The 27,488-nt window shown below is 40.0% G+C and overlaps 1 protein-coding gene across 10 annotated transcripts in view; it reads right to left on the reverse strand.

Moving 5' to 3' along the window:
• The window catches only part of RPS6KC1 (ribosomal protein S6 kinase C1), a 92,921-nt gene that overhangs the window by 28,756 nt on the left and 36,677 nt on the right, over positions 1-27,488 (reverse strand). For all 10 annotated transcript variants that reach the window (XR_014183805.1, XR_014183806.1, XM_082050013.1 and 7 more), the window contains 4 exons: positions 22,477-22,595; positions 14,685-14,777; positions 2,829-2,876; positions 1,128-1,260 (listed from right to left, as the gene is read on the reverse strand). Coding sequence is in view for 8 of the 10 variants with exons in the window: in XM_082050013.1 (XP_081906139.1) it covers positions 1,128-1,260; positions 2,829-2,876; positions 14,685-14,777; positions 22,477-22,595 (393 nt within the window). In the remaining 2 variants the exon portion in view is untranslated. The remainder of the gene's footprint in view (positions 1-1,127; positions 1,261-2,828; positions 2,877-14,684; positions 14,778-22,476; positions 22,596-27,488) is intronic.

A 27,488-nucleotide genomic window follows, 5' to 3' on the forward strand; every position in this document is an offset into this window, starting at 1 on the left:
AGGTTTTTTTAAATATTATTTCTCAAAAAAATGTACCAGCTTATGTGGAGACTACAGTTCAGGTGAGAGTCTCCAAGTTATTCTGCTGAACTACACACACCTCAAGAAAAGGAGCATTGCACGGAGCAGCACTGTAAACGCTCAAAATCACCATCAGGCACCACTGTAACATGAGGCTTTTCTTCATGCATCGCTGCTCATGGCAAAATTAAGTCACACATAGCAGAAACAGTCATTCATGTTATAAAGTTAACTTTAACTGGCCTCATGTGACAAATTGTTCATTAAAAAGCCAAAATCTGAGAAGAAATAATATTCGATATAACAAAATTATCCTATCAGTTAGCTTAGTTCCTTCACATCATCCATTCTGACTGAATTATTAACATTTCCTAAAAAGAGAACTATTAGCAATGCCAAAATTTATATTCTGCACTCATTCTAAACAAATATGGGTAATTACATTTAGGGAATATTTAAATCCAGGTGTTAGAAGAAAAATCAAAATGTAATTATTTTGTGCCACCTGTTCCCTGTACATTTAACAGGAATTTTATAAACAGTTTGAAGGCACAACTCCGTGGTTCTGCTTTGAACTCCTGTCTGATGCCACTAGCTATTTTCTTAAAAATCCAGATCAGAATAACTATGTAATATTAACCGATAGGCAAATGTTCATGTTTTTTTAGTAAAGAGTTGCTAAATTCTTGTTTAAATACTTGTCGTTTTAACTGTAAGATGCTAAAAAGATTTACTAGCCGAAGTTTACAAAATTAGCCAAAGACTTTGTTTCTGAGAGATGACTGTGAATACTGCAGATAGCTGTTGCAGTCGAAGCACTCACTCTCCTGTAGAAAATAAACAGTTGGAAGCTTTCAATATTGCTACAATTCAAGTAACCCATCAGGATTTGAGGCCATTTGAAGCAGGAATCAGATCCACTGCAGAATGAGGGGAAAAAAAGGGAGGGGCGGGGATGGGAGTGGGGTGTCTTCCATGACATCTCTTAGGCACACTGAAAATAATTTTATTTTCATGTAAGAGATTAATTTGACAAGGAAATGTACCACTGATTAAAACTTAAACCTTTGGCTCTTTTCAACAATATACTTAAACGAGAGACAAACCTTCTGCGTGCTGTAACACGAGAAAGACAGACTCCTCGGAGATGATGTACTTGTGCAGACACACCATGTTGGGCACACAGCGGGGGATGATGGTCATTCTGCTCCTGCTGTACTCACTACTTTTCCTTAGACCCTGACAGAGAACAAAAAGGTCAGTTGTACCCTCAGTTGCCTTTGGAGCCTGCTGTGCTCTGTGTTTATCAACCAAACTAATCTATCCGAGTTACTCTGGGCTTCAGAGAAACCACTCATCTGCTGCTCTATGCCCCTCGGTCCCCCGAGGCTGTGCTGATGGCATCTGGCGCGTTTCCAGAGAACAGAAGATGGCACAAAGCTGCCATTAAAATCAATTACATGGGTCAATGTTTTTATTAGAATCTCTCTCAAACTAAGTCATCAGGATGACACTCGGTTATTTCCCTGTGACCTTTTTTTTAAATTTTATTTTTGTGTCTGACCAAAAGACACTATTAAAAAAATTCCATTCAAGTTCTAAAGACAAAAGAACGCCTTAGACTTACAGGTAATCCTCACATTTCCATTGTACTTTACTAAAGACAGCAGCCACCACAACAAAAAGGAGAGGAAAGGATTAGTCTCCTTGAGATGTAATGATTTTTGGGAGGTAGCACAGAGATGAAGTTGCCAGAAGTGAAAAAATTGATGTGGGGAGAGAAAGGGAGGGGAGAGAGAAAGAGAAAAAAAAAATATGTCGATTGTGTGACCTATTACAATATTGATAAACATAAGCAGTTAAATGGGAAATTCAATGTTACCCTATCTGCCAGTAGATAAAGTGAGGTTCTAATATACAATATTCACAAATAATTCTTTCTGAGGAACAAACAGCTTTTCTGAACCCTGAACATACTTAAAACAAACAATTTCAAAGGCCAGATGCACAAAATTAAGGCAGGGTTGTAAGCCAGACCTGAAGCAAAGTTACAAAATGTTAGCAAGTAATTAGAGCCCCATGTTTGGGATAGTTTTTCAGCCCTTCCTCCCATCATCAGTGGAATTCATGTCGAGGGGGGCCTGAAATAATGGACACAATAACAATACTCATACTAAACTACTTCTCAGCATCACAGATGCTCCGAGCATATTGGGATCTTGATCTGAGCACTTTCTGAAACACAAAAGAGTAACGTGAAAAAACTTTATTCTGCCCAATTAACTATTCATTAATTCAATCATTCAGTAACATTATACTCAGTATTTACAGCCTATTGATGTAAAACATAAGAAAGCAATTTTGGATAAGACCAGTTGTCCATTCCATCCAGAATCCACTTTGGCCATTCTCATGTTCTTCAGCTAAAGGAAGGCCAAACACAAAGTGTTGAGGCTGTACTTGGGCTAAGGAGAATTTTCACCTTCACCAGCAGCCTGTGCATGCCCTGAGCCACCGGGGCTCTACAGATGTTTTAAACAGCACATTGAAATGGTGGTTCTTTACCAAAGGCTGCTAAGGTGTTGGCCTCCATAACCAGTAGCAACTCGAGTGAACCAGCACAGAGAAAGGAAGGGAAAGCAACTGAATACCAACAAAAAGAATTTCAGTGCACTTAATAAGGATATATGTATTAACATAACAATATATCACAGACATAACTCTATACATTAGATGCAAATTGATCTTTATGTGACAGCATAATTTAGGAGGCCAAACTGTTTAGAGAAGCAAAACATTTTACTCACCTTCAGTATAAAAGTCTGCTGTGTTCTAGTGTCCATTACAAGCAAAACCTAAGCAAAAAGTATTCAGAAAAATATGTAAGTTTGACATGAGTAACGTAACAAAACACGTTTCTTAAATGTAATGTTGAATATTCTTACAGTTATATAAGTAACAACTAAAAAATAAAAATAAAAAATTTAAAAAAAAATAAAAATAAAAAGAAAAAAAATGCCCTGCAGGATGCATTTGATAACCAGTCTTTCTTTCAGGAAAGAAATATGATTGAGGATATAGAGAGAACTACCAGAATGGCACCTGATTACCAATCACCTAACTTACAGAATGAATCCTAATTTAGTAACAGAAATAACCAATACTTTATAGTCACAGCAATACTCTAGCAGAACTCAATTTATAGAAGTGCAATGGTAGCAACACAATGAAGCACAAAAAGTAAGCTTCACATAGCATTACCTTCCTACTTCACTTCACTTAAATCCTCACTGTACCCACCTTCCTAGTGCAACACTTTTCCCCATCAGGCTTCTTAGACATCAAATGTGTTGCCTACCAATGGGTTACCAGAGGGGGTTCTTGTGGGTTTGGTTTTTTTTTTGTGAGGTGGCTAAATAGCTTCTTTCCAGGAAGCTAAAGTAAAAAGTGGCCACACACATGCCCTCCTCCCCCAGAAAAAAAGGTTTTATCAACTGTACAGTCACTGCTGTCTCATTCCTCCACTGCTGTTTTTGTTTTGAAGCACTAATAAGCCACAACAGAAACCACTGCAAGGGAGTCCCTTTGTGCCACTGTAAACTAGTATTAAGGTAACAACAACAAAAAAAAGAGGATTTCACAAAACCACAGAATTGACTGGGTTGGAAAAGACCTCAGAGATCATAAAGTCCAACCCTTGGTCCTATTCCAGTCCATTTACTAGATCATGGCACTAAGTGCCATGTCCAATCTCAGTTTAAAAACCTTCAGGGACGGTGAGTCCACCACCTCCCTGGGCAGCCATTCCAATGCCTGACCACTCTCTCTGTAAAGAATTTCTTTCTAATATCCAGCCTAAATTTCTCCCGGCAGATTTTAAGCCCATGCCCCCTTGTCCTATTACTGACTGCCTGGGAGAAGAGACCAATCCCCACCTGGCTATAACTTCCCTTCAGGTAGGGAGAAAAGAGGGGATGGGTTTGCTGCAGAGAGAACACTGACAGCTGCAGAGAGCATCCTTGTTAGGAGCGTATCACCTTTACTAAGAGCACTTTAAACACAGCACAGCAATGAGAGGAGCACTAAAGAATGTGTTCCCTCTTACTAAGTTCCATTTATTTATGTGTCAAAAATAAAACGAACAAAAATATGTATGTGCCTATGTATTTCAGAAACTGCATCTTTAGGGAGTTGGAACCCTTCATGTAGCCATCTTCAGACCACCATGCTCAGGAGGTCATTGTTTGCAAACCCCAAGAAGGCAGATGTACCTGAAAAGTGCCAGCAGCAAGACAGCCACAGGAGCAGCACCAACACAAGCCCAGCCATCCTCTAGGAACAAGAGCCCACACCCACTCTTTATTTACAATAGACACTGTAAACTTCCAGTATAAATATTCACACACAACTATACCAAAATATTTAGGCTGCAAAAAATCAAACACCTAAAGGGCTGTGAATGCCAGCACTGGGGTTCCCAAACTTTCAGTTCAACAGACAATATGCAGCAACTCCAGGTCAATAGCCAAATGCAGTGACGACCAAGTCTGCTTCCATCAAAATAGACATTGCAGAGGAATGACGTGTCAGGAGCAATGTGGGGTTAGATTCATCGGGAGAAGGACAAGACAGCACACAGTCTCCCTTATCTCCCTGCCATGTGGGGCAGCAATGCAGCCATGCCCTGCTCTCTCTGAAAAGGTGAAGCCACCCAGCTGACATGCTGGCTTTCCCCACACCAAGGACAAGTCCACCCGGCTGACATGTTGGGTTTCCCCACACCAAGGGAACCGCTAGGACAGCTGTCCCATGCAGTGCCCACAGTGAGGTGAGGCAGGGCCATGCGAAAGGCCCAGGGGCCTGGGCCAGGAGGGGAGGCCTCGGGACACCTCTCCACCTCAAAGATCTCCTCTTTTACTAAGGCTGCACCCAGTTTATAAGCTGTTCTATATCTTCTGGTGAAAAAAATACAAACAGAAGTGGGTGTTACTTAGATTTTTTGACACAGAGTTTCCATGTCAAGGGCATTGCAGGGAAAAACAAATGTCCCCAGGCCACCAAGTTTGCTGAACAATTTTTTGGGCCTCTTACGCAGGGCTTCCGGAAACAGTGGAAAGCACCTGAATAAATAGTAACTGTAAAACTGGGTTTGTTCTCCTTACTTAACCAAAAGGCATCAAATTAAGATTAAAAACAAACAAACTGACAAACAACAAAGAAAACCAAAAGAACGAGAAAAAAAAAAATAAAAGCCACTTTGCAAGAGGTGCCAAAAGAAGGTAAAATGGTTTGGAAAGAACTATGTGTTTACAGTCACTTTCCTTCTTCTTGTCCCAAGTTTGTTTGTAACTAGACACTGTTCACATTGAGGCAATAAATATGAGAACATATGTGAGGTTTTTTTTAAATGTGCCCTTTGACTGTCAATATCTCCCAAACAGGTGTTGGCTAAATGATTATAAATTGGCCTCTGGATACACCTCTTCAACTCAGCCATACAGGACTGGCGATAATATAATTAGACCTAAAAACATCAGGCTGGTGAATGCTTTCCATCTGTTTGGCAATAATGTTTAGTTAACAATAGTCTTTAAAAGAAGCACCTTCAACTTCAGTTCTTAAAGTTATTTATAGGGCCATTCTTAACACACCAGCACTCTTGCTAACAAGAGCTTTAGCCACTTGGAAATTATTAGCCGTACAGCTGTATATGAAAAGGAATGGCAGCATTTAACATCTGTATCTCTCCAGATTTACAAGCATCAACCTCATTTAAAGTCGTTTCTTAATGAACAGTTCCGTGGTCTGTATTAATATTATAGTTGCATGCATAAAGATCATAAGGAGCCAAACATTTTTTTTAATACCAACAGTAGGCCAATCAGTAATGAAGCTGTCAGCATAAAGGACAGAATAATAGCTTCTTTAACCCTCAAACAGGATTTGTTCATTTGTAGAGTAGAAGACACCAATTTAAAAACTGCTCATGGGTTTGCTCACCTTTATAAAGACAAAAATCTAATTTGGTACTAATTTGATACAATTGTCTTTCCAATAAAAGTCTCCTAAAGCCATCTTTTATTCCATGATAAAACAACTGCTATAACTAAAACTGTCATGAAATAATTACCTTTGATAGCATACCTTATTGCACAAATACAATTAATGCATTCCTCCCTTTCATTTTTCACACTTGCTTATCAGCACTGTATTAGCATATGGTGTAACAGAAGAGATTACTGAGCCCTCACCCTATAAGACGACATATAGAATGACTACCACTAACAGGAATACAGCAGACAACTGGTCCCTTTAGGGCTAGCTTCATCTGTTGTTATATTAGAGCATCAAAATGAAAGCAGCAGCTACAATTTTATAACTGTAATAACAACAAATAATATTTGTGTGCCTTTGAGGTTAACTACCTAGCTGGAATAGCCAGTCTTACTAACTAGTTTCTTGCTTTTTCCTTCCCATCAAGCTTCTTGCCTTCCCCCAGTGATGATCACCTACAGCCCCACTTAATTTCCTGGAAAATTTTTTCATTGCTGATTCAAGACCGGCCTTTCTGCAAGACTGTTTACCTCAAAAGAGACTCCCTGAACACCAGGAAGAGCCATAAAAGTAACTTTAGAAATTCACCTGGTGATGCTCCACTTGGCCCTGGCAGACTGCAGATTTTACATGATACCACCAAACCAAGAGCCTGCTTCAAGGAGAGGCAGCCTGCATGCACACTACAAAAAGGTGGTTTAACCAGTTTCACCCAAATAATTAAAGGGCTACATGAATGAGTAAGTAACTATCAGAAAACTGACATTTCAGTAAGGGATAAGAGCAGGAAAGAGATGGTCACAAGTATATTTGATTGACTTTTCATCGCACATCCAGAACAGAGGAAGGTGAGCAGGTCTCGGATGTGTTACCAGGCTGCTGCAGAAGTGCATACACAGTATGCCTGCCACTGACCCAAATGCCAAATTACTCTCTGCACCTCATGCTTTACAGCCAATTTCTGGATAGTAGTGCTACCCCAGCAAGCCTTTCCTGTTTGCATTCCTTCACAATTCCCTCCCACTGCAAAAGGGTGTGCTTCACTAATTCTTTTTCTAAGATTCCTTTTTAAAGTGCAAAATGACAAGTCTCCACCCTAACGGCACAACGGGGCAAAACAGGATTCCCCATAGCGTACCCTACGGCGTAACTCTGCTCTTCTCCTGAGCAGATGAAAAGCAGATGCTCACACTAGACTAGGCTGCTCTGAGCTCACATCCGCGGATGGAACCTGTTTCACCGGTAATAACTGCTGTGGAACTTGTAATATTTAATGCCTCCTAACAATGAGCTGTCAGTTGCAGCATTCAGCATCCTGTCGCAGAGGGGAGGGAGAAAAATGCACAGCAGGGCATTCCTGGGCACTGAGCAACTAGACTGTGACACAAAAGGAGACAAGGCAAAATCCTATTTGTAATACTAATGTACGAACAGAGTCAAGGTCTACATATCACGCTGGCTTTTATGGCACTTGCTTACCCGTTCTTTCCCCATTTTTCTGCGTTGATGACAACCTCGACACAGCCAAAAACACTCACAGGTAAATAGCAATTGCCGCAAACAAATATGTAATGTAAATAAGTGCCTTCAGCAGCACAGACATCCCTATTTCGTATAAGCACTCCAGCTCTCAGGCATATCCCAAAAAACGAGTGAACACAGCAGCACTGCATGGCAGCATCTCAGTAAAGTGGCAGATAGCAATATCTCTCTGTGATGCCAAATAGGATTTTCTACTTGTGATTTTTTTTTTAATAAGTCAAGGGTTAATTCTGATGCTGACAGCAGCTACTTAAAAAAATTAGCTTCTTAGATTTGATTTACAGTGTACCCAACAGCTTAGTGGAAAATAAATTAAATTAAATTCAATATAGTAGGTACAATTAATTGGAGAAAAATAAAATAAAACCTGCCTGGTAAATAACCATAGTCTAGCTTTAAGAAAACAGTTAATTTTAGGATCCTTTAAATGCACAGAAATTAGCAAATGTTTCAGTATGCTAATTTTTTTTAATTAAAAGATATTTCTGCAGTAAAAGCTCTTTCATATGCACTACTGATTCTTCATCAAACGTTAAGTTTCCAACTTAACACCAGTATAGCCGGTGGCAGCCTGAAGGTTTACCATCTGCTGCCACCCAAAGTCACAGTGGCCACCTTCAGAACATACGCATCAAAGCCCCGAGATAAGAGGCTGAAGGAATACTGCACAAGTCAGCATAAGGGGAATCACAAACCCAGAGGCAGGCAACAGGCAAGTCACCAGGAAAAAAGAACGTGGTGAAGCATTAGTTGCCCTACCGAGCACCCAACCAAGGTCACGGGAGACAACGCTGGAAGAACTAAGGACTGCTCAAAAAGCCCTCTCTCCTGCGAGTGGCTTTAATAGAAACACAGTCCTCTGTCTGTCACGCTGCAGATGTTTGTTTCCCCAGCTCCCTGTTCTTTTCTGGAATTTTTTTCTCCCTTCCACTCTACCCAGTATCTAATATTGACCTTTTTTTCCCAGACTCCACGCTTTCAGGACATGGCACAGGACATACCCGAGTGTTTTATTTACTTGAACAAGGTTTAACACTGATCAAAATAAACATCTCAAAACATATTTGCTTACAAAAATGTGGATTTAAGTTCACTAACAGGTTGAAAAATAGCTTGTGTCTGATCAAAGAAAATGGAATAGGACCTCTTGCTGCAGTACCAGATACCTGAAGGGTTTTGTAGATGCACCAGAGCTAAGGGATTACTTTAAAACCAGCTCCATTTTGTTATTAAATTGCTGTTCTACACTGAAAACACATCAAGTAATAATATCACCAGTGGGCCATCTATTAATTCTTGTCCTTATATCCTAAACAAATACACTCTTATCAAACGATAGATTCTCCAGAAAAAGCCCCACAAACTCTAAGACATATCAGATGATCACCTAGGATTTTTTTTCCCTTGCATTGACCTCACCCACTGGAAAATCCCGTTACAGGCAGCGACAGACGACCAGGAACGAGGCAAGTTGGCCACCCGATCCCAGCACAAGTACTTGGGCTGGCCGGCAGAGCTTGGCAGGGCTGTGGCACAGCCGGCGCCACAGCGATTCCCCCCACTCCCCTCAGCTGCGCCGGCTGTCAAGGCTACCGGGATTAAAAGATCTACTTAACACAGATTTATTCTTGTCACTTTTCAGATTACACCACCCAGACTCTCGCTCGTCTCCCTCTGTCGTTATAAAAAGAGATTACATTTGGCTAATATGTATGAAAAATGCGATTATTGCTTATCCTTGTACCTGTGCAATATGAATTATCTTCAGCTTGCAATTATTCCTCCTTTCAAATCATTATTCCAAGGAACTTACGGCTCGTATATTCTATGACTTGCAATAATAGCGTACTTAAACAACAAATGGTGCCAATTTAAATAATGCAAATGCTAAGGAAGCAGCACATATTCATATTCAAGTTTTTAAATACTTTTAGTAGAAAGGAAAGTCCACTTTCTCAGAGCAAACTAAAAACTGGCCAATAAATGACAAATGGTAAAATATTAACCTAGAAAATATATCTGGCAGCTTATACCAGAGAATACAGTTTACAACATTAAATGCCACTAGACATCAGAGAGTAATTGCCAAGAGTAATTACTAAGCAACTTAGTAATATTTAGGAAGACAAAATTAATTTAAGTGCAAAATAAAATGTATCTATAAATTATTTCTTTCTGGAGGCTGGAAGATACATACAGCTCAGCCTGCACTGGACTATTCAATATTTTAATGTTTATTTTATAAAAGGAAGCACAAAATCTGATACTTTAGTCGATCTTAGGACTGTGTTACATCGGATGAAACAAAACCTTCACTAAAGTCAAAAGAAATTTTAGTGAGATGAGCAAGAAAGAAGCTAGAGAGAGACTAAGGGTTATAATAACAAAACACTCAGAATCGCTCAGACTGGTATAAATGGATGAATGGAAAGACTTCAGGCAAACAAGTGGCAGGTGTTTGAGGGCAGAGAAGAAGGAGCAGGACCCTTTCCAGTCAGGAGAGAGATGAGGCTTTAGAGTTGAGCAAGCTTTGTTACTGGGGCTTCAAACCTGACTGCAGCTCAGGAATAATCCTGCAGCAGTAGGGAACGGAAGATGCTGAGCCAAGAAATCAGTTTTGAAAATGACTCTGGAATTGATTTGATTTTGTAGGACTTAGCAAGTCACTTAAGAAATTAAGGGTTATCAAAATATAAGCAAGCTCTTAGAAGTTTCTTTATTTGTATTAATAGTTGCTGTTATTACTCAGTTTCAGATGTTTAACCATTTTTGCCACTGCTATAATATCTTCCATCGTGCCATGTTCGGATGAGGAAAACTTGCTGGCCGGTTGAATTCCTTATGTTTTCAGCCAGTTTCTCTTTCTGAGTGTTGTAATGAAATAAGAATGAATGTCTAAACTCTGTTATTTTAGAACTCCCTTTTCCCACACACCTCTTATGTGCACACAGGCATGCCTCTGATCCATAAGATGATCTGAAGACATTCAGCAGTGTGCACCTGAGAGCCAGGAGAGAGAAAATACCTGCTACAGTCAACTCAATTGCACAACGCAACAGTCTGTAACCTCACCTCAAAATAAAATGCCAAATATTTAAGTTTCTAACAAAAACTAAGAGGACATAGTTACTTCTGTCCTGCTATTAATGCAGAGCACACACATTGCCATAAAAAGAGTCCATTTCTCCTATCCTCTGATTAAATTCCATTAAAAATAACCATCGCCTGTTTGAATTCAACTATGGGTCTGCAGATTATGCATGCAAACTCTACATATCTTCTACACACTACTTCTTTGTGACACTTCCACTCATCAAGGAGACAAGTATTATAGTAATCACACTTTCTAAACAATTAATAAGACTGATTTGGTGGTTCTGTATTTAGTCAACTCACCAAAATGTACTACCATGAGAGGACTTCTGATGATAGCATGACAGCCACAAAAAATAACCTATACTCAAGATTAACAGAATTCCTTCCAGTTCTTCAGAAAATAAGTTATTTACTTCTAGAACCCTCTTCAGAAACTCCCAAAATAATTTTAGCAAGGCTCTTATGAGAGTATTTTATAAGGTTTCAGACTGTACAATAAAGCTTAACGGCATACTGAACAACAAGCTCAAATGCACAGACATCTGCGGAAGACCTGATCAGTCACACCAGTGCCAACCCAGACAACGCGCCCTGATGGGGGAGCAGGGGAAGGGATAGAAAAGACAGAAAAGACAGTAATTGGTTACAGAGGCATCGTTATTACTTAATGCACTGTGCTTTCAAGAGGAATCTTTAAATCGAATGAATGTAAATAAGAGAGAGTTCTCAAGGATAAGAAATTGGGTTTGAAACAGCATCGGGAAGGTATCCAGCAGCACCATAACAAAGTCGATTCTTGAGGGGGCAGTTGTAGCTTCAAAGGAAAGATTTGCCTGGGGCAGAAACTCAGTACAGAATGTGCAACCCTGAGTTTTAATTAGTCAAATTTTGAAAGCAAAAATCTTTGCTATTCCAAAAAGAAATTTTCTACTTAAAGGTACATGAACTGATTGGTTGGTGATAACAGTAGCTAAAATATTTAGATGTTAGCCCGTTTTCAATGCAGTACCTCTGGTAACACTAACAAGAGCTATGCTTGCCAATCAGCAGCATCTCAGTCCACAACATTTGCAGGGCAAAACCCACCTTTATAATTAGATTAAAACTCTATTTTCAGAAACCTACTGACAGGTAGACTCTTCCCATAATAAACACATAAAATACCTGCAAACACCGCCTAGTTAACCTTTGACATCATGAAGTGAGCAAGCAGCAGCAGCAGAATTCAAGAAATGGAGTTTCCTGAAGCAAAGTGTAGGTCCTCTTGGGTGTCCTAACAGAGTTGTATTTATACCTCAGCCTTTGCTTGAGAGCAGCAGCAGAAGGATGGGAAGCGAGGCACAGATATGCTGATTCTTCTGTGAATTTCCACAATATTTTAAGGAGTTTAACAATGCTAAGATCACTAACTCTCAGGTTGAGCAGAAAAGGATCAACACAGCAAAAACTGTTCAGGTGACAAGGAAGGTGGAAAGGTAGACAGGGAAAAATGGCGCACTGGAAATAAACCAGGCTAATATTAAATGTCTAATATTCTGCCTAGCCAAAAAAAAAAACACAGAGTTTTAGGCAGCAACAAGCACTTCGTCTGCGAAAAGGAAGCCAATTCAAAACACTTCAAGAGGCTTCAAAAGAAGAACAAAGCCTGCCATTACTCTAAGGGAAGACACTGAACCTTTCAGCATTTGATGGAGTGCAGGTTAAGAGCTGGTTTTCTGGAGGCAGCCCCATAGCAGGCAGACACCACTCTGGGCTCCAGGCAGCAGCGGGAGAACAAGTCTGCAAACCAACCACCACCATTTTTAAGTCAGCGTGTTTAAGCCAGTCTTGCACAGGATAAGGCAAGGCAACAGTGAAAATACCAGTGGCTCATTACTGTCCACATACCCATTTTCTGCTGAAACCAAAGCGAAAACCTCAAAATTAGAAAGGAGAAGAGTATTTTCAGGCAAAACTCCACGGGATGCTGAATCAAACTTGTGCCCAAAAACGTGGTATCTTCAAGACTAGGCCTGAAAATCAGAACCCATTTTCAAGAACAAACACTGTGATCCGCTTGGCTCCAGCGAGGAGACTTACCCAGCTATTTGGGTTTCTCTACGATGAGAGATTTGGAGCACATGCAAGCAGAGGAGATGGTAAAGAACAGTGATGGTGAGGAAGGAACTGAGACAGTGTTTTAAACCAAAGGCAGGGGTATTATCTCTGGCACGCAGACACATGCGCACACTTCTGGTTCATATATTCACATTCATTTTCTGCATGCATTACAAAACCAAATAAAACAAGTTTTGAACATTTGGGCTTAGAACAGATTTTCATCTGCCTCAACTTTTTTCACACATTTTTAAGTGTTCATAAAAACAGTATACTCAGAATAAGTTCATAAAAAATAAAATTTGGAAGCAGGTACAGAGAGTACAAAGACACCTGAAAGAATATTGCTCCCTTTTTCATGCAGTAATTAAACATTAACTCTGACCCCTATGATATTGTTTACACATGAGCATACCAGCTGTATACACAGCCCTGTTACTCCTCATACACATCTCTAACACTAATATCTTTTATTTCTGTCATCACCAGGACCCTGATTCTTCCCAGCTCTGCCTCAGACACCTGGATACGTTCAGCTCACACCTGGGCCACTTACTAGAGCTGTTCTTAGAGAGATACAGGAGATCTGATAACACCAAGGTCTCCAAAAGCTCTGTTCTTATTAAGCGTCTTCTCCAGTTGCTGTTCATTATTCTTATTCAAGAACAAAGATACTGAAAAGGACTTTCTTGGTTTATTTCCAACACTTACACAACCTCACGTTGTCAGAATAATTCACAGAGTCCCTGCCTACCACATTTAGTTAGCGGCTATTAATCCAACAGGTAGGTGCTCTTTCTAACCCCTTTGATACACATATGGAAAGGAATAATACTTACAACAACCAAGGAAAGAAGACACAATTAATATCAAGTCAGAGCTGAGAAATCCTTCTGTGCTATAAAAACAACCATAATACCTAATGTGTATAGCTCTCTGAAGAGAAGTTATCAACTTATGCACATAATTACAACAAAACAGGCAAAGAAAACCAAAAATCAGTCCCCATAGCTAGGCTCAGTCCAATAAGAGAAATACAGACATTAAGAGACCAGCTACAGGTTTTGTGATACACATTACAACTGCATAAATTGAGCATGCATCAGTACTTCATACACAAACCAGGTACTACATAAGGAACTATCAAACGGCACAAGGGAATTGGTGTGGCAAAAAGGAAATGAGCCTTTACAGTCTGCATTAGCCACTGCCACACTGCTGAATAATACATCATCTTTAAAGTATTTGGTAAGGTGATTACTAATCAACTTTATCAAAACAATGCAGCAATTCCTCTTGTCTCTTAATTAGGCTTGCAAAAAAATCTGTATGGTTCTTTACTGTTTACAGAGGGGTATTACCCTGGGGTTTTGGAAGACATTATTTGCATGAGTCAAAAATATGTCTGGCTTCATTGTTGAATCTGTCTTGGTTGAGGACTTCAGTTCCAAATTCTCAGGGAAGGAGAACAGTCATTCTCTCCCCCCCAACTCCCAGTCCCCATTTTGTTCAAAAGCAGGAATTTCTATTTTTCTGTACTTCAAGTATCTACCAGTTTATTCAACTGAAAATACATCAACTCGTCCTTACCCCAGTATTGTAACCATGACTTCATTTTTGAAAAACAGGCCTCATCCTATTGAATGCCACCAAACATGTACCTTATCCTTTAGCTCAAATATATTTTGCATGACCTTACATGAATTGCTTAGATAAAAGCCTTTTTTCTTCTACTTTTGTTATTTTAAAGTGCAGATGCATTTGAGTCATTTTCCCCTTTTGTTTCATATCCTTAAGATCCACAGCTTCAAAGACAAAATGTCAGCATGCAGTCGATTTATGACTGAACTCTTGAAGAGATACTGAAGAATTACCTTGTCAATCACCCCAAGGACTCTGAAGGCCTTCAGTTCCTCGGCAGGGCTCCTTAGGTTCCAAGAGGGCCTTGAACTTAGTGATCCTGGAGGCTAATGGAAGATATCAAAGATTACACATCAATCAGGGTGGTACTTGAAGGAAGACTGCCTGCTGAAGCAAATGCCAGGCCGAAGGAAACTAAATTTATCATAAATCAGAGAGAGTGAAGATGAAAGGAGAAGTTTTCTGTTTGTCCTTAGTGGGGGTAAAAAAACAACTTGCAAGTAAATACAAATCGAGATAACATTGAAAACAAAAATTTTAAAAAGAAAAAATAATGCATTTCTTTATTTTCTGTGCTTAATGGAACCTGGCAATCAATTGCTGAATTCTTACCCCATCATAATAATCAATAGAAGCCTTAAAGGTATTCTGGATACAAAATAATTCAGAGATCACTAAGGAGGAGAAAGCAAATTAGAGGCTTTTTAAGTCTGAAGAACATAAAATACAGAACTATAAACAAGGTTCTCTTGCTCTCTGGTGAGCTTTATGAAATCTTTTTAATAACAAGGTGCACAACAGAAATGATTCCTAAAACTAATTTACAAAAAGGTGGCTAGCTACATATCATTAATCTAGAAATTAACACCATAGCAAGAGAACTGGCAGGTGCTAACTATTCAAGTAGTTAACATGCACAGATTTTTGTCAGTGCTGTTTTGTAGTTTCTCGGGGCAAACTCAAAGCTTGCATGTCAGAAGAGGGAACAGCGTTTCAACTGGAAGTCTTCTGGGAGAAAGATCAACCTCTTAAGCACCACATCTACCTCTGGCATGTTAACAAACATTTTCAGAAGTTTCTCGTTGCCAGCTGAGAGAATTCATTAGATCATCCCCCAAAAATTCACCAGGCAGCTTCTAGCAGAACCACAGACCTGGGTCTCTTCCTCATGGGAAAGGTAACTTCTTTTGCGGACTTGTTGAATGCCAAACTCTTTTTAGCATTCCCTCGTGTCCCCAAGTACACTTCTACTGCACAAAGGTAAAGGAAAAGGAAGGTGAAACTCATTGATTTTTAGGTTTCTAAGAAGCAAAAGCTCCTTGTTTAATTTGTCAGTATCCTGAGAAAAAATATTTAAGAAATATGTCACAAAGGAAAACCATTAGTAAGTAATTCTGTTGTGGATGGAATGTTTAAGTATCAGGAAAAATCAAGAGTTTTTCCCTAGTGATCAGAAACTCCCAGAAAAACTGATAATCCTGAACTAGGTAATTCCATTTGCTTCCCCTCTCAGGTTTCCCTTCCAGCATCCCCTCAAAGGCGAGAACACCTCCCCAAAGCCCCCCCCCCAGACTGGTTCCCCTTCATGCTACAAGTCAGCCGCCATTTCTCCTTCCAAATTCGTTCTCAAAAATCAACTCTTATTTTAGCACTGCCTACAAAACTTAACAGAAAGGTTCAAAAACACGTTTTTAAAAAGCGTGGAGAAAAGTGTGCTTTTCTTCTGTGTTCACCTACTGGGCTCTACGTTAAAAAGAGTTAATTATTTATTATCGTTTATCTGTCTGGGTCTTATAATTATTGTCATGTAAACACTGCCAAGCAAGAGTGCCAGCAGCAGTTAAGAGAAAAGAGCCCAGATTCTACAAGTCACTAAAGGTTTTAGTATGAAGAAGAAAAAACAAATCTACATTAAGTTTTTTCTCTAGACCTAATTTAGGTTCCATATTCTAGTGAGCCGTTGGGAGGTCGAGGGAGTTCTTTTGTTGGGTTGTATTTTAAGAGTATGCAATTCTTCTGCAATAACGAAATATTTGCTTTGAAACAAAGATTTGTGCTAACACAGAGTTTATTCATGACAAGATTTCAAAAGCATTCTAAGGAATACATTTAATGAAAGAGAATATTTCCAACTCCTCTAGACTACTATAAAAGATTTCCACTTCTCTCTGCATGCTATTATGTTTTATAACCATTTCTCTATAATCAAGCTTTTAAAATTTTCTCTTATGCATAACATTTCAACCATTAATTAAGTTCATATATCTCTACAGAAGTTAATAGTTGTCTAATAATGCCATAAAATCAGACTTTTGCACCCATCATGTCTGAAGACCCCCAAAAAACCAGTACACATTCTTGGGTCTTTCTCTAAAATATCACCAATGGTGCCACAGTCATCAATATCGTGTACACACATTGTTTTCCATATACACATTCTATAGTCACTTCTTACCTTAAAACTATTAACAATCACATGCTCAACTACACAGTTCCCAGTAGCTTCTCTGTTTTTATCAGCTTCAGGTTATTTTTTCCCTTTACAGTACTTTGCTTTCACTGTTGCAAAGTCTAACAGTGGAGCCCAGTGATGGGGAGGCACCATATGCTGTCGTGGGGCAAGCCAGAAGCAAACTCTAAATACCCCAAGTACCCAGAACTAGAGCAATTAAGCACTCTATGAAGCTGCCTGCTCTTCAGAATAGAGTAAAAATCCAAACTCAGCATATAGCCAGCAACAAGGAAAATAATTAAGAAAGCACTCTCATCAAAAATAGAGGAATAAAAAAAAATAAAAATAAAATAAAATAAACAACAGGAAGAAGGGTCACAAAAATACTTTGCCTTTACAAATAATGCATTTATATTCCAAAGAAAGTGGCAGACTACCTCTGCCTCCAGAAGGCATTCAGCAGCCTGTCCAAATGCCCAGCACACTGCTCAGGTATCCCAGGATCTTTCCCTTCCACAGCTCAGCCCAACATATTTTGAAACTGTTTCCAGACCACAGCTGCACAGCTGGAGTTGTCTTACTGGGGATCAGTGTCACCAATTCCAACAGCTCCTTTCCTACCATCACCTTTTGGCCAGCCTGTGCTAACGTTGAGTGGAAAAGGATGATGCTGACTGCAAAGCTGACCTCTGTAAAGAGTTTGTAGCCACCACTTGGCTTCAAAAGCCTCTCGTTTTGCAAGCTACACAATAAGATATGCCAACAGCTCTTGCCTCAGCTTTGGCCTCACTACCAGCAGTTGTAAGAGCAGTGGGAGAAAGAGAAGTACACCACCAGCCAAGCAAGGAAGAGGAAGAGCCTCTCATGTTAACCTCATTTAACGCAAGAGCACCATCCCCAGCCTGGTGATACAAACACCATCTGATGGGAAATGACTCTACTGCTGCCACTGCCACTTTTGACAGCAGTCACCACAGAACCTCAGAATAAAAAAGAGAAATTTCATGAGTATCTGTGCAGAGCTGCACATCACAATGTGATCCCCCCTCACTTTTCAGAGGTCTGTGTCTGATGACTTGAGTAACTATCCACCTGTAGCACCGCCAGACCCTCGACTACAGCAAGGAGATGCCTTGTTTTAAAGCAGATACTGCTGGCCTGAGGTGCAAGGCTCCATGTTGTGGGTGTAAAAGAGCTTCCAGCTCTCCTGGTCTGGTAGAACATCCCAGCCCCTTCTTTGCACTGCACCAGAAGCGTACCAGGTTGCATCTCTGCACACATCTGAGCCAAGCAGAGCTACAGTGTGCTCCAGAAAGCCCCCAGTGATCAACTAGTGGAGACTGTATCTTCCCTGAAGCTGGGACACATCTAGGGTTATGCACATCTGGAATCAGCAGCAGACAGGAATGCAGAATGTGATCTTGGAAGCCTTGAGACTGAATTTCTTATTTTATGTTAAATTCACATATAACAGAACTACAGAAATGTATTTTGTTTACACTTCAAGTAAGTTGCATGCACAGTTAATGAGAACTTTAGGAAGTGAGATATCTTATGAATTCCATGAGGAATTAAGACTGCTTTTCCTGTTTGGGCATCAGGTTTGCATGTACCTCTTGTTACTAAATTGCTTTGAAAATTAAAAGTAATTGACATTTTAAGAGACAACAGCTTTGATGATGGTGCAAAAGGAACAGTTCTGAATAGTAAAAAATGGCCATAAGTAGAATCGGAAATCATTCTGAACAGTTTAAAAAAATGCATTTTAAAAATACTAACAAAGTCAAAATGAACCCACAGGCTGTATGTGTAGCTGTGCTGGGCCTTGCAGCTGACAGCTATGTAAGACTGCAACTTTCTGATGGTCAACCCAGTGTGATTCAAAGGCTGTTGCTGCAGCTCTACTCAGGCTTGGAGGTGCATCCCCAGACCCGCTACTTATAAAGAAGCAGAGGAGAAAATACAGCCTGAGAATCTGCAAAATTGCCTGCTGCTACCCATTCACAGCATTTGTCGTCAAGAAGGCCCTTGAGGCTGCTGTGCTGTGCCAGAGGAAGAAGAGAAGGACAGTGTCTGCTGCAGCTTGTTTTTCCTGAAGGTCTACATGCCTGTTTACAACCCCCAGAAGCTGTCTCCACGTCTCCCACTCCTATGGGTCACAGAAAGGCTTTTCTCAATGTTTACAAGACCTTGTCAAGTTAATTCCAAGTTCATGGTCAGTCACAGTTGCGTCAGTTCCCTGTTCTTCTTTTCAGCCTTAAGAAATCTTCTATCATCCTTAAGCCCTCTACCCATAACCTTTTTTTAACAGTGCCAAGGGTTCTCCAAACACCTCCTCTCGTGCTCCTCTCCTCACCACTCAGACTTGCCAGCAGCAGGGTGGTTGCTAAGGGTGCTATCCTTGAGGGCTACACCGTTGGCTTTTTGTTGAGGCAAGAAAAGTGACAAACTACTGTTGTTCTTTGTTTGGTTTCCATGGCACCAAAGATAATTTTTGCTTCTCGGCTCTGAAACGCCAGGCCTTTGCCTCCAGGGAAATCTTTGAAGAGGCAAGGGCCTGGCATTTTGGGTTGTGGAAGAATAAGCTCACCTCCTTCTGCCCCAGGGTCCCAGAGAAAAGCCACCATGCTTTACCACCATGAGGTGTTCAGATGGCAAGTGGGAGGCTTGGGGTATGTTTAGCAGGCACAGCCTTTTGACGCGGCTGCACAGGGCTCAGTACATGGCTGGCAGCCCTGAGCCTTCGGCAGATGTGAGAGACTGAGGGGTGTGGGGCTATAATTGAACTTGCACTTCTGAGCTTATCTCTTCCCTGGCTGGACATTCTTCTGGCCTGGTGGATGAGAAAGAAGTGAAATGTCATGTCTCAGGTGAGCCTAGTTTTGATGCTGATCACTGTGGTTGTTCCTTGTAAGGGCACAATAGGAAACACAAAGTTATCTAACACCAGACATGGGCAACACAGCAGTTCTGCCTTGTAATGTCAGGCCATGAACAAGAACACTTTGCCTTAAATACCCAAACGCAAACAGTCTCAGGTCCCTCACTGCCTGTGAAGGTCCCTGCACTGAACCATGCTTCCCATAACAAAAACAAACTCTGCCCATCAAAATACAGCCACAAGTACCACTCGGGTAGAGTATCTGTCCATCATCTTCTTGCAAAAGTAATTTCAGTTGTACGGTTCAAACTGTGCTGGGCTACCAGGTGTAGCAGCACTTGGCCATGCTTCTAGAAAAGGCTTCCTGTCCTAATGCAGTGATTCTTCTCAAAGTCTTCAGTGTCCCTTCAGCACAGGAGAATTTATGAGACCTCCTTATAGATCCGTGTGGGCAAAGAAGGTATTGTAGTGGGTTATTTATCCTGTCCAAGCATGAGAATATGAACAAAAAATGGTATGAGTCAGCATGACCAACAGCAGTAGGAGGTGCTACTGGTAACAGACCAGCCTTGCCCCAGTATGACCAGTGGCTTGTGAACAGCAGCTGGACAAGCATCAAGCTGTCGTGAAGCGGGGTTGCAAGGAGACATACACACTAACCTTGGACACTATAGACTTCATTTACTTAGGAGAAGGACACAAAATACCTACATGTTTCCACCAGCACCTCCCAAGAACCATGCTGCCCATAGATGCAGGTCATTTCAGTGCACTTACTGCTGTCCACGTGGGTGGAATAATACACACAAACTCCAATATAAACTACTTTGGGCAGTAAAAAGTGCAAGCAGTAACTAAGGCACAGGATTTCAGAATGACATTCCTTATTTTCCTTAAGACACTAAGCCAAAGCACCAAGGACACCAATTCTTAGTGGTTCCTACTACTACCCTTACAGTAACTTTGGGAGATTAAGTCCTTCTCCTGATCAAGTTTTTGCTATCAACTTGGAGACAAGCTGTTCCTCACCACAACCATCATGACCCATCAGCACCATCTGCCTTTGATGCCAGCAAATTCCAAAGCCCTAAGACAAAAGTCAAATTTATGCATTATGCAGAACAGCAAATAAAGGATATTAAAATACACATACAGACTTCAGTAAAACAAAGCCAAATCATGGAAATGTGCCTTTTTTCTTTCTTTTTTTTGTACAAATGAGAATAAGCCAGGTGCAACATTTTCCTTGTGTAAAGTCAGATTTGCCCTAACTTGTCAATTTTGAGTTTCAGCATCGAAGGAGAATGGTCCTCTATTCTCACTTTTTTTTTTCTTGTCTTATCCCAATAAATCCTGCTTTCCTTTGGATCTGCAAAGAAGGCATGTGCTTTATTCAGTACAGCATAAAAGAGAAAATACTGTACCTCTCAAGTTCACACACAAAAAATGCAACCTATTTCTTCTTCCTTCCAAACCACAATTAGTTTTTAAACTTATAAAAAGGAAAAAATAGGTTGCTCATTTTTTTTTTCTTGTTCTGCGGTTTCCAAACACACTGAGGTTTTCATTCAATATAGCTTCTTCGTCATTTTCAGGGGTGCTTGACCTAAAGAAAGACTACCTAGTAGGAGTTCATATCAGTCCAAAACACTAAATTGTTCAAAGTACAATTCATAGCAGCAGCAAGACTTCAAATGTCACAAAATATATCCCATTTGGAACATCTTCAAAATTGTACTTGTGGGCTCTCAACATAAAGTTACCCTTCAAAATCAATGTTTTTGCTTTTTTAACGAACTTATTAGGCAGTTGGACTTTATAAGGCTTCACATTGTTGCGGTATGTTCTCCTTGAAGCATTTTTTTAGATCTGTGCAAAATAAGAAGCAATAATCTTCTGTCCCTTTTGTCCTCACTGATATAAATGCAGAGAGAGGAAGTTGGTAACTTTTATATTTACTACAATAGGGCAGTCATTGACAATCACACACAGTTTAGCATGACTGCAGTAAAAGTCGAAAGTAGGAACAGATAAGTCCCAAAGGAACTGTTTGGGGAAGGGCAAAGTAGAAATTTATTGAGGGTATCTTGGAACAAACTTTGTTTGTCTTTCGTACACGTACAGATAAGGGTGTTTCTGCTTAAGAAATCAAGAAGCAGCTGATCACTCAAGCATATCCAAGAGAGACATTTGAAGGGATCAATAAGACCCTTGGCTCAATTAAGTACTTATTTTGTGGGAAATTCATCTCGTCCCCTTGCCACGTGCTTGATTCACTTCTGACACACCATTATGTTCTACACACCAAGGAAACCAACAGTCTTCTCACTCCATACAGGACCGACCAATATCCCCATGGGAAAGGTGAAAGAAACATTACATTCTAGTGTTGGTTTTGGCTTTACCTTTAAATTTTTTAGCATTATTAAAAACGTGAATAGAAGGAAAGCATGCAAAAAATCGAGGCCTGGATTAAATCAACCTTTCTTCATAATGCTATGGAATGCAACCAACCAAGAATCAGAAAAGAGCAACAACTTAACAGAAACATATCAACCAAATACTCCTCAGGTCTCCTGAAAGGGAAATTCTAGACAGTTTTTGAATGTCAAGCATGAATATGCTTTGCTAAAAGACAGGAAAATTTAATTATACCAAAGTCAGGTTCAGAAAAAAAGAAATTAAAGCCTACCATAGGAACAGATGCATCTTCAGAGGATTTATGGTAGAGACTGGAAATTTTTTCAGCACGCATAAGGTATTCTGCAGTTTTCCTTTTCACTGCTTCTCGACGAGTGGGACTTGATTCACCTCAATGGAGAAAAACAAAGTCATTCTTTCTATGGAGAGATGGGTACTAAGTAATCAAAGCACATGACTGCTTTTGATTCTACTTTTTTTAATTTCCTTTGGGTTAGTCATAATCAAACCTACAGATATGCATCAATAAAAAGCAAATACTATGATCTCAGAGTTCTACAAAAATAACAATTTAAGCCTTGCTATAGACTAAGGTAAACAAAAACTGTTACCTCATTTTTCTGTGATCTGGTATATGTTCCTATGGTAACATAAGTAAGAACTGAAACAAACCACTGATCCAAATGTTGTACCCAAAAAAAACCCCTCAATTAGGGAAGACGTGATAAGATGTTTACAACAAAACAATTCTTAAAAATGTTGTGCTTTTTTTTTTCCCCCTTCATTTTTCTAACATGGGTTTTCCTAAATACAAAGGAGACCCAGAAATACTACTAATAGCCAGAAGGCAACGTGAGAGACATAAAGAACTCCTGCTTACAGCTTTCCGATGCTAGCTGCTCCCTGCCCGTTGGCTTGGGGTGACACAATAGAAAAGGAAGAATTGTGTTCACAAACTACTTCACTTCCCAGGTGGCTGCATCACCACTGTGTTATGTCTGATCTACCCACACTCTTGTAAGAGCTGAGAATGCCGTGATAGCGCCTAAGTTTCTGTGTTCACTCTAAAACTTACAGTTTCAGTTCAAACATTCACATCACATGCAGTATATTGTTACAATAGACTCGGTTTGTGACGACAACACGCAACCAGTCAACCGGCAAGCAAAGATAAAGACACTGTGAGCCACAATTGTTATAAAAGAAAACTGAGGTTACTATGTTGAAAAATAGTGACAGCATTCCCAGAAGAAGTCAGAACAATAGCAGAGACTTCGCATGGCCCTGACAGTCCCTTCCAAGCCATAATCGAGGCCATCTGGGACTCGCAGAAGCACAGCCTTGGCCAGGACAGGCTTCTGCACCGACAGGTGCAAGCCAGCACCCCTCACAAACCAATGCTCAAACAGGGCAAGGAACTGCAAGGATATCAGACTAACAGCTGCTCAACATGAAAGATAAGGCAAGGAACACAAGAGGTAATAAACTAAACACACAAATACACAAACCCTAACAAACTGCAGATAACACAGACAATAATGAAGACTAGCACTCCTAAGACACTGATGAAAGGAACCTCTGAGTGTAACCTTGAAGAAGTTCAGCCAGAAGCTTGGTAACTGATAAGAAGAAGAAGAAAAAAACAAACCTCAGGATTACTGTGGGTTATCAAGAATGAGTCTCATAAAAGGCAAACAGATTACGGAATGTCTTTGGGAGAATTTACTGTGTAAGCACTTGTATGCAAAACATTGTGGGATGTTTTCAGGGGGATTGTAGAAATGCACAAGACATTTAGGGCCAGGACTAAAGGTAAGGAAAAGGAAGGGTCAAGGTTGAAGGGTGGCACAAGCATGAGAAAACAGAGGTAGGTATTACATGGGCCGGCTGTGTGTAAGCAGGCTGCACCTGTCTGACTGAGCCCTGTACCCGGCCACCACTATCTGCCTTGTCTTCTTAAACTCTGTTCCTCCTTATTTTCTGCATTAGTGTGCTCAGCATTCTCTGTGCGTAAGATAGGCCAACAAAATTAAAGGCAGATAAGCAGGCAAGTCAAACAAAGTGTCTGAGAACTGGATCATGGAGCTGGGGGCAAGACACCAGAGAGACCTGACCAGCAGTAGTTCAAAAGAGGTTGGCTGTTCACACTGCCCATGGTTATGCAGGTGTCTGGAAAGGCAATATCCTTCTGCCTGTGTCCACCTGTTTATGGTCAACCATGTCCATACAGACTATGCGTGGACACATGCAAGCCCCCCTCAGAAACCTGCCCTCAGCATCACTACCGGTAGGACCCAAAGAAGGGGTTAAGCTGCAGCCACATCTCTCCAGCAGCTCAGAGAAGGAAGAATCGCTCTGATCCTTCAGTCAGCCTGACCTGGCTAGCCTTGACACCAGCTCCTTCTGAAAGGAGAAGGAGCGGGTTGTTCGACTGCTTAGTTTTCCCCAAATGCTTTCAAGATGGCAGAGAATAATGAAAAACTAAGTACAAGGTCTCTCTAGAAGGTTCACGGAGAGTTCTTCTGCTGTGGGCTCTCAGAGCTGCTGTTTCCTCCACCCCATGGAAGAGGGAATGAATCATTGCTATTGCTTTTAACAATCTGTAGACTCAGAGAGAAAAGAAGGCAGAAGCTCTTTTCCACTTTATGTTGCCGTGGTATACTACTGGTCATTTTGACACTGTTAAAATAGTCCCTTTCCCTATCGTATCACGACTACAAACTACCTAAACACACAGAACAGTCACAAGAATTAGTGCCAAAGACTTACAACCTACTCCAAGCTCTGCTGTAAATGATCTGTTGTAAATCTAATTGTCCACCTCACAGCAGGAGAGAAAAGTGATTGTCACCTCCTTGGACAGATTCACACAGCCCTACTCTGCAAACACCTTGGGCCACATTTCGTTTGGGAAAAAGATGGACAGTCAGAAATTCCGTGCACTTTCAGCATACAGTACTATGGATATTTACCAACTTCTCAGTAACTTCTCTCATTCTAAAGACAGAGAGAACTTTGTCCCAGGTCCAGCACCTCTAACACCTTCACTTGGTAGGACTCTCCTGGTGAAATTCCCCTAGATAAGACTGCTGGTCTTATTCACCTCTGGGATTAAAAAACCCTCAACAACGCTCAATTGTTTGAACTTGGATTTGGCTTTATCAGAAAAGAATAGACCCACAGTATTTTATAAATGTGTGTTGCAATTTCTTAAAACGTGATTGAAACGCTCTTGCTTTCATCTTGACATTTAATCTTATGGCACCATAAAACTTTTTTGTGCGATGCACTGGTGATCGCCCACACTCTCTTAAGACACAAGAAGTGGCAATCCCTTAGGGGGAAAAAAAAAAGTCATCTGCATAGCAACAATAAACTCTTCAGCCAGTGTTTTCTTCAAGCAGACTGGTAGAAAACTGCTAGGTTAGTGTCTAAGGCTATCATAAAAGTCAAGCTTACTGCTTAATTGTGAGCTATGTGTATTTAGTTTGGATGTTTATTGCCTTTTACAATGCTTCAGTAATTTTACAGTAATTAACGCAAACAAACTACCATGTCTCCTTAAAGCTGTCTTTGTTCTCCCTACTTTCACAAGACATTAATTTCAGTTTTCCTTCTACTTTTCCTTCCTGAGTAATTTGTTAAATAACATTTGCAAACTGTTCGCTCATTAAAATCTTCAGCCATAAAAGAGGGTGTGGATTCACAAAACAATGTTTATTCAACAAGTTCTTGCATCTTATTTGTGAATAAGATCATTAATAGTTCAGTCTCTCAATACTGTAATAAAGTAGTTGTTTGAGAATCGGATTTATGGAAGTAGGATTTTGACTTTCTATTCTTTATATTAGTTTAACCGAGAAAAAGTAAAAAGCTACATTTCAGTGCAAATTCCCATTTAAACAGCCAATAACTCACAAAAATCTACAAAGAAATACTGGATATTAATTTTGTTTTAAATTACTTAAAAAGCCTTCAACACAGGGTGATGAGTAATAATAAAGACCCCATTAAACTAAAAATAATCTTTAGCATTTATGCCAAATTTCAGGTCATAGAACTCTCCACTTAAAACCAAATAAGTCACTAAAACACAGTACGAGAGAAAATCCTTATATTTGACAGATGTTAAAGCTGTGATGCAGACTATGTATTTTTTTAAATGCAATATTACATTTTGTTATGGGACAGTGTTTTTAGTTACACAAAATGTGTACTCTCAAAAGAATTGGCTCATTTATGCCTAGTCGAGACCTTTTGATTTAAACACTGTGCGAGCATATTGAGCTTCTATTTCCATTCTGCGGTTAGCCCACAATAATCTAAAGAGGTATCTCTTTTTAATTGCAATTTAAACTTGAAAGGCATTTTTCTTTAAATGGCAGCAAACAGGAAATGTTTAAACTGTGTCAAAGCCTTTGATGAATCTTTACAACTGCTCATAAAAGATCATCCTGCTTAAAATAATATTGATTTTTCATTTATTTTCCTAGATACTAGAAGATTTACGTTTCATCTGATCAGGATCAAAGCTTCTCCCCCCTCCTGATCACTGGGATTAAATCGGCAATGTCATTTTACATGTTTAAAAACTACACTGCTAAAGCAAGATATAAAAGTGTAGCAAAGCTGATCATAGAGACCTTAGAATAAAAACCCCTCAAGATTCTCCATCTCTCTCCCTCTGCATTTGCTACAGAGCAGCTGTGCCTCACACACATTCACATGAATGAAAATATTAAGGCGAGAAACCACCCACTTAGTTTATTTTCCATATGACTTTCCTGTAATTATTTTGTAAACTGTTCACACAACAATATATAAAAACATCTGCAAAAACAGGTAATTAATGTGTCAAGCCAAACTAATGCATTTTTTATGGTGTCCATGCTTCGTCAACTGTAATTATAACTCTTTTTAAGCAAATGATGATGTGTTTGTTGCAATGTGCAAGTGGTTATTTTAGATGCTCTGTTTACTATTACTGCAAACAGAATATAAAAACTCTACAGCTACTTTGTTGCACATATAAGCCTTCATCTACACAAGCACAAGCAGGCTGCTCCCTCATTTTTCAAAGGCTTTGCCTATTTCAAATAAATAAAAATATCTTAAAATGAAAATTGGCTTTGGAAAGGCCAACCAGGCCACCCGGTGACCAAAGTAACAGTAGCCAGGACATTAGGATAGCAGCCAATGACTCAAAATTTATTCTTTAATTTTTATTTCTAAGGATGGCTCAGCTACAATGTATTTACTAAAACAGACGTTCCTAATAAAAAT

Source organism: Streptopelia decaocto, assembly GCF_964273445.1.
Source record: "Streptopelia decaocto genome assembly, chromosome: 3".
NCBI lineage: Eukaryota > Metazoa > Chordata > Aves > Columbiformes > Columbidae > Streptopelia > Streptopelia decaocto.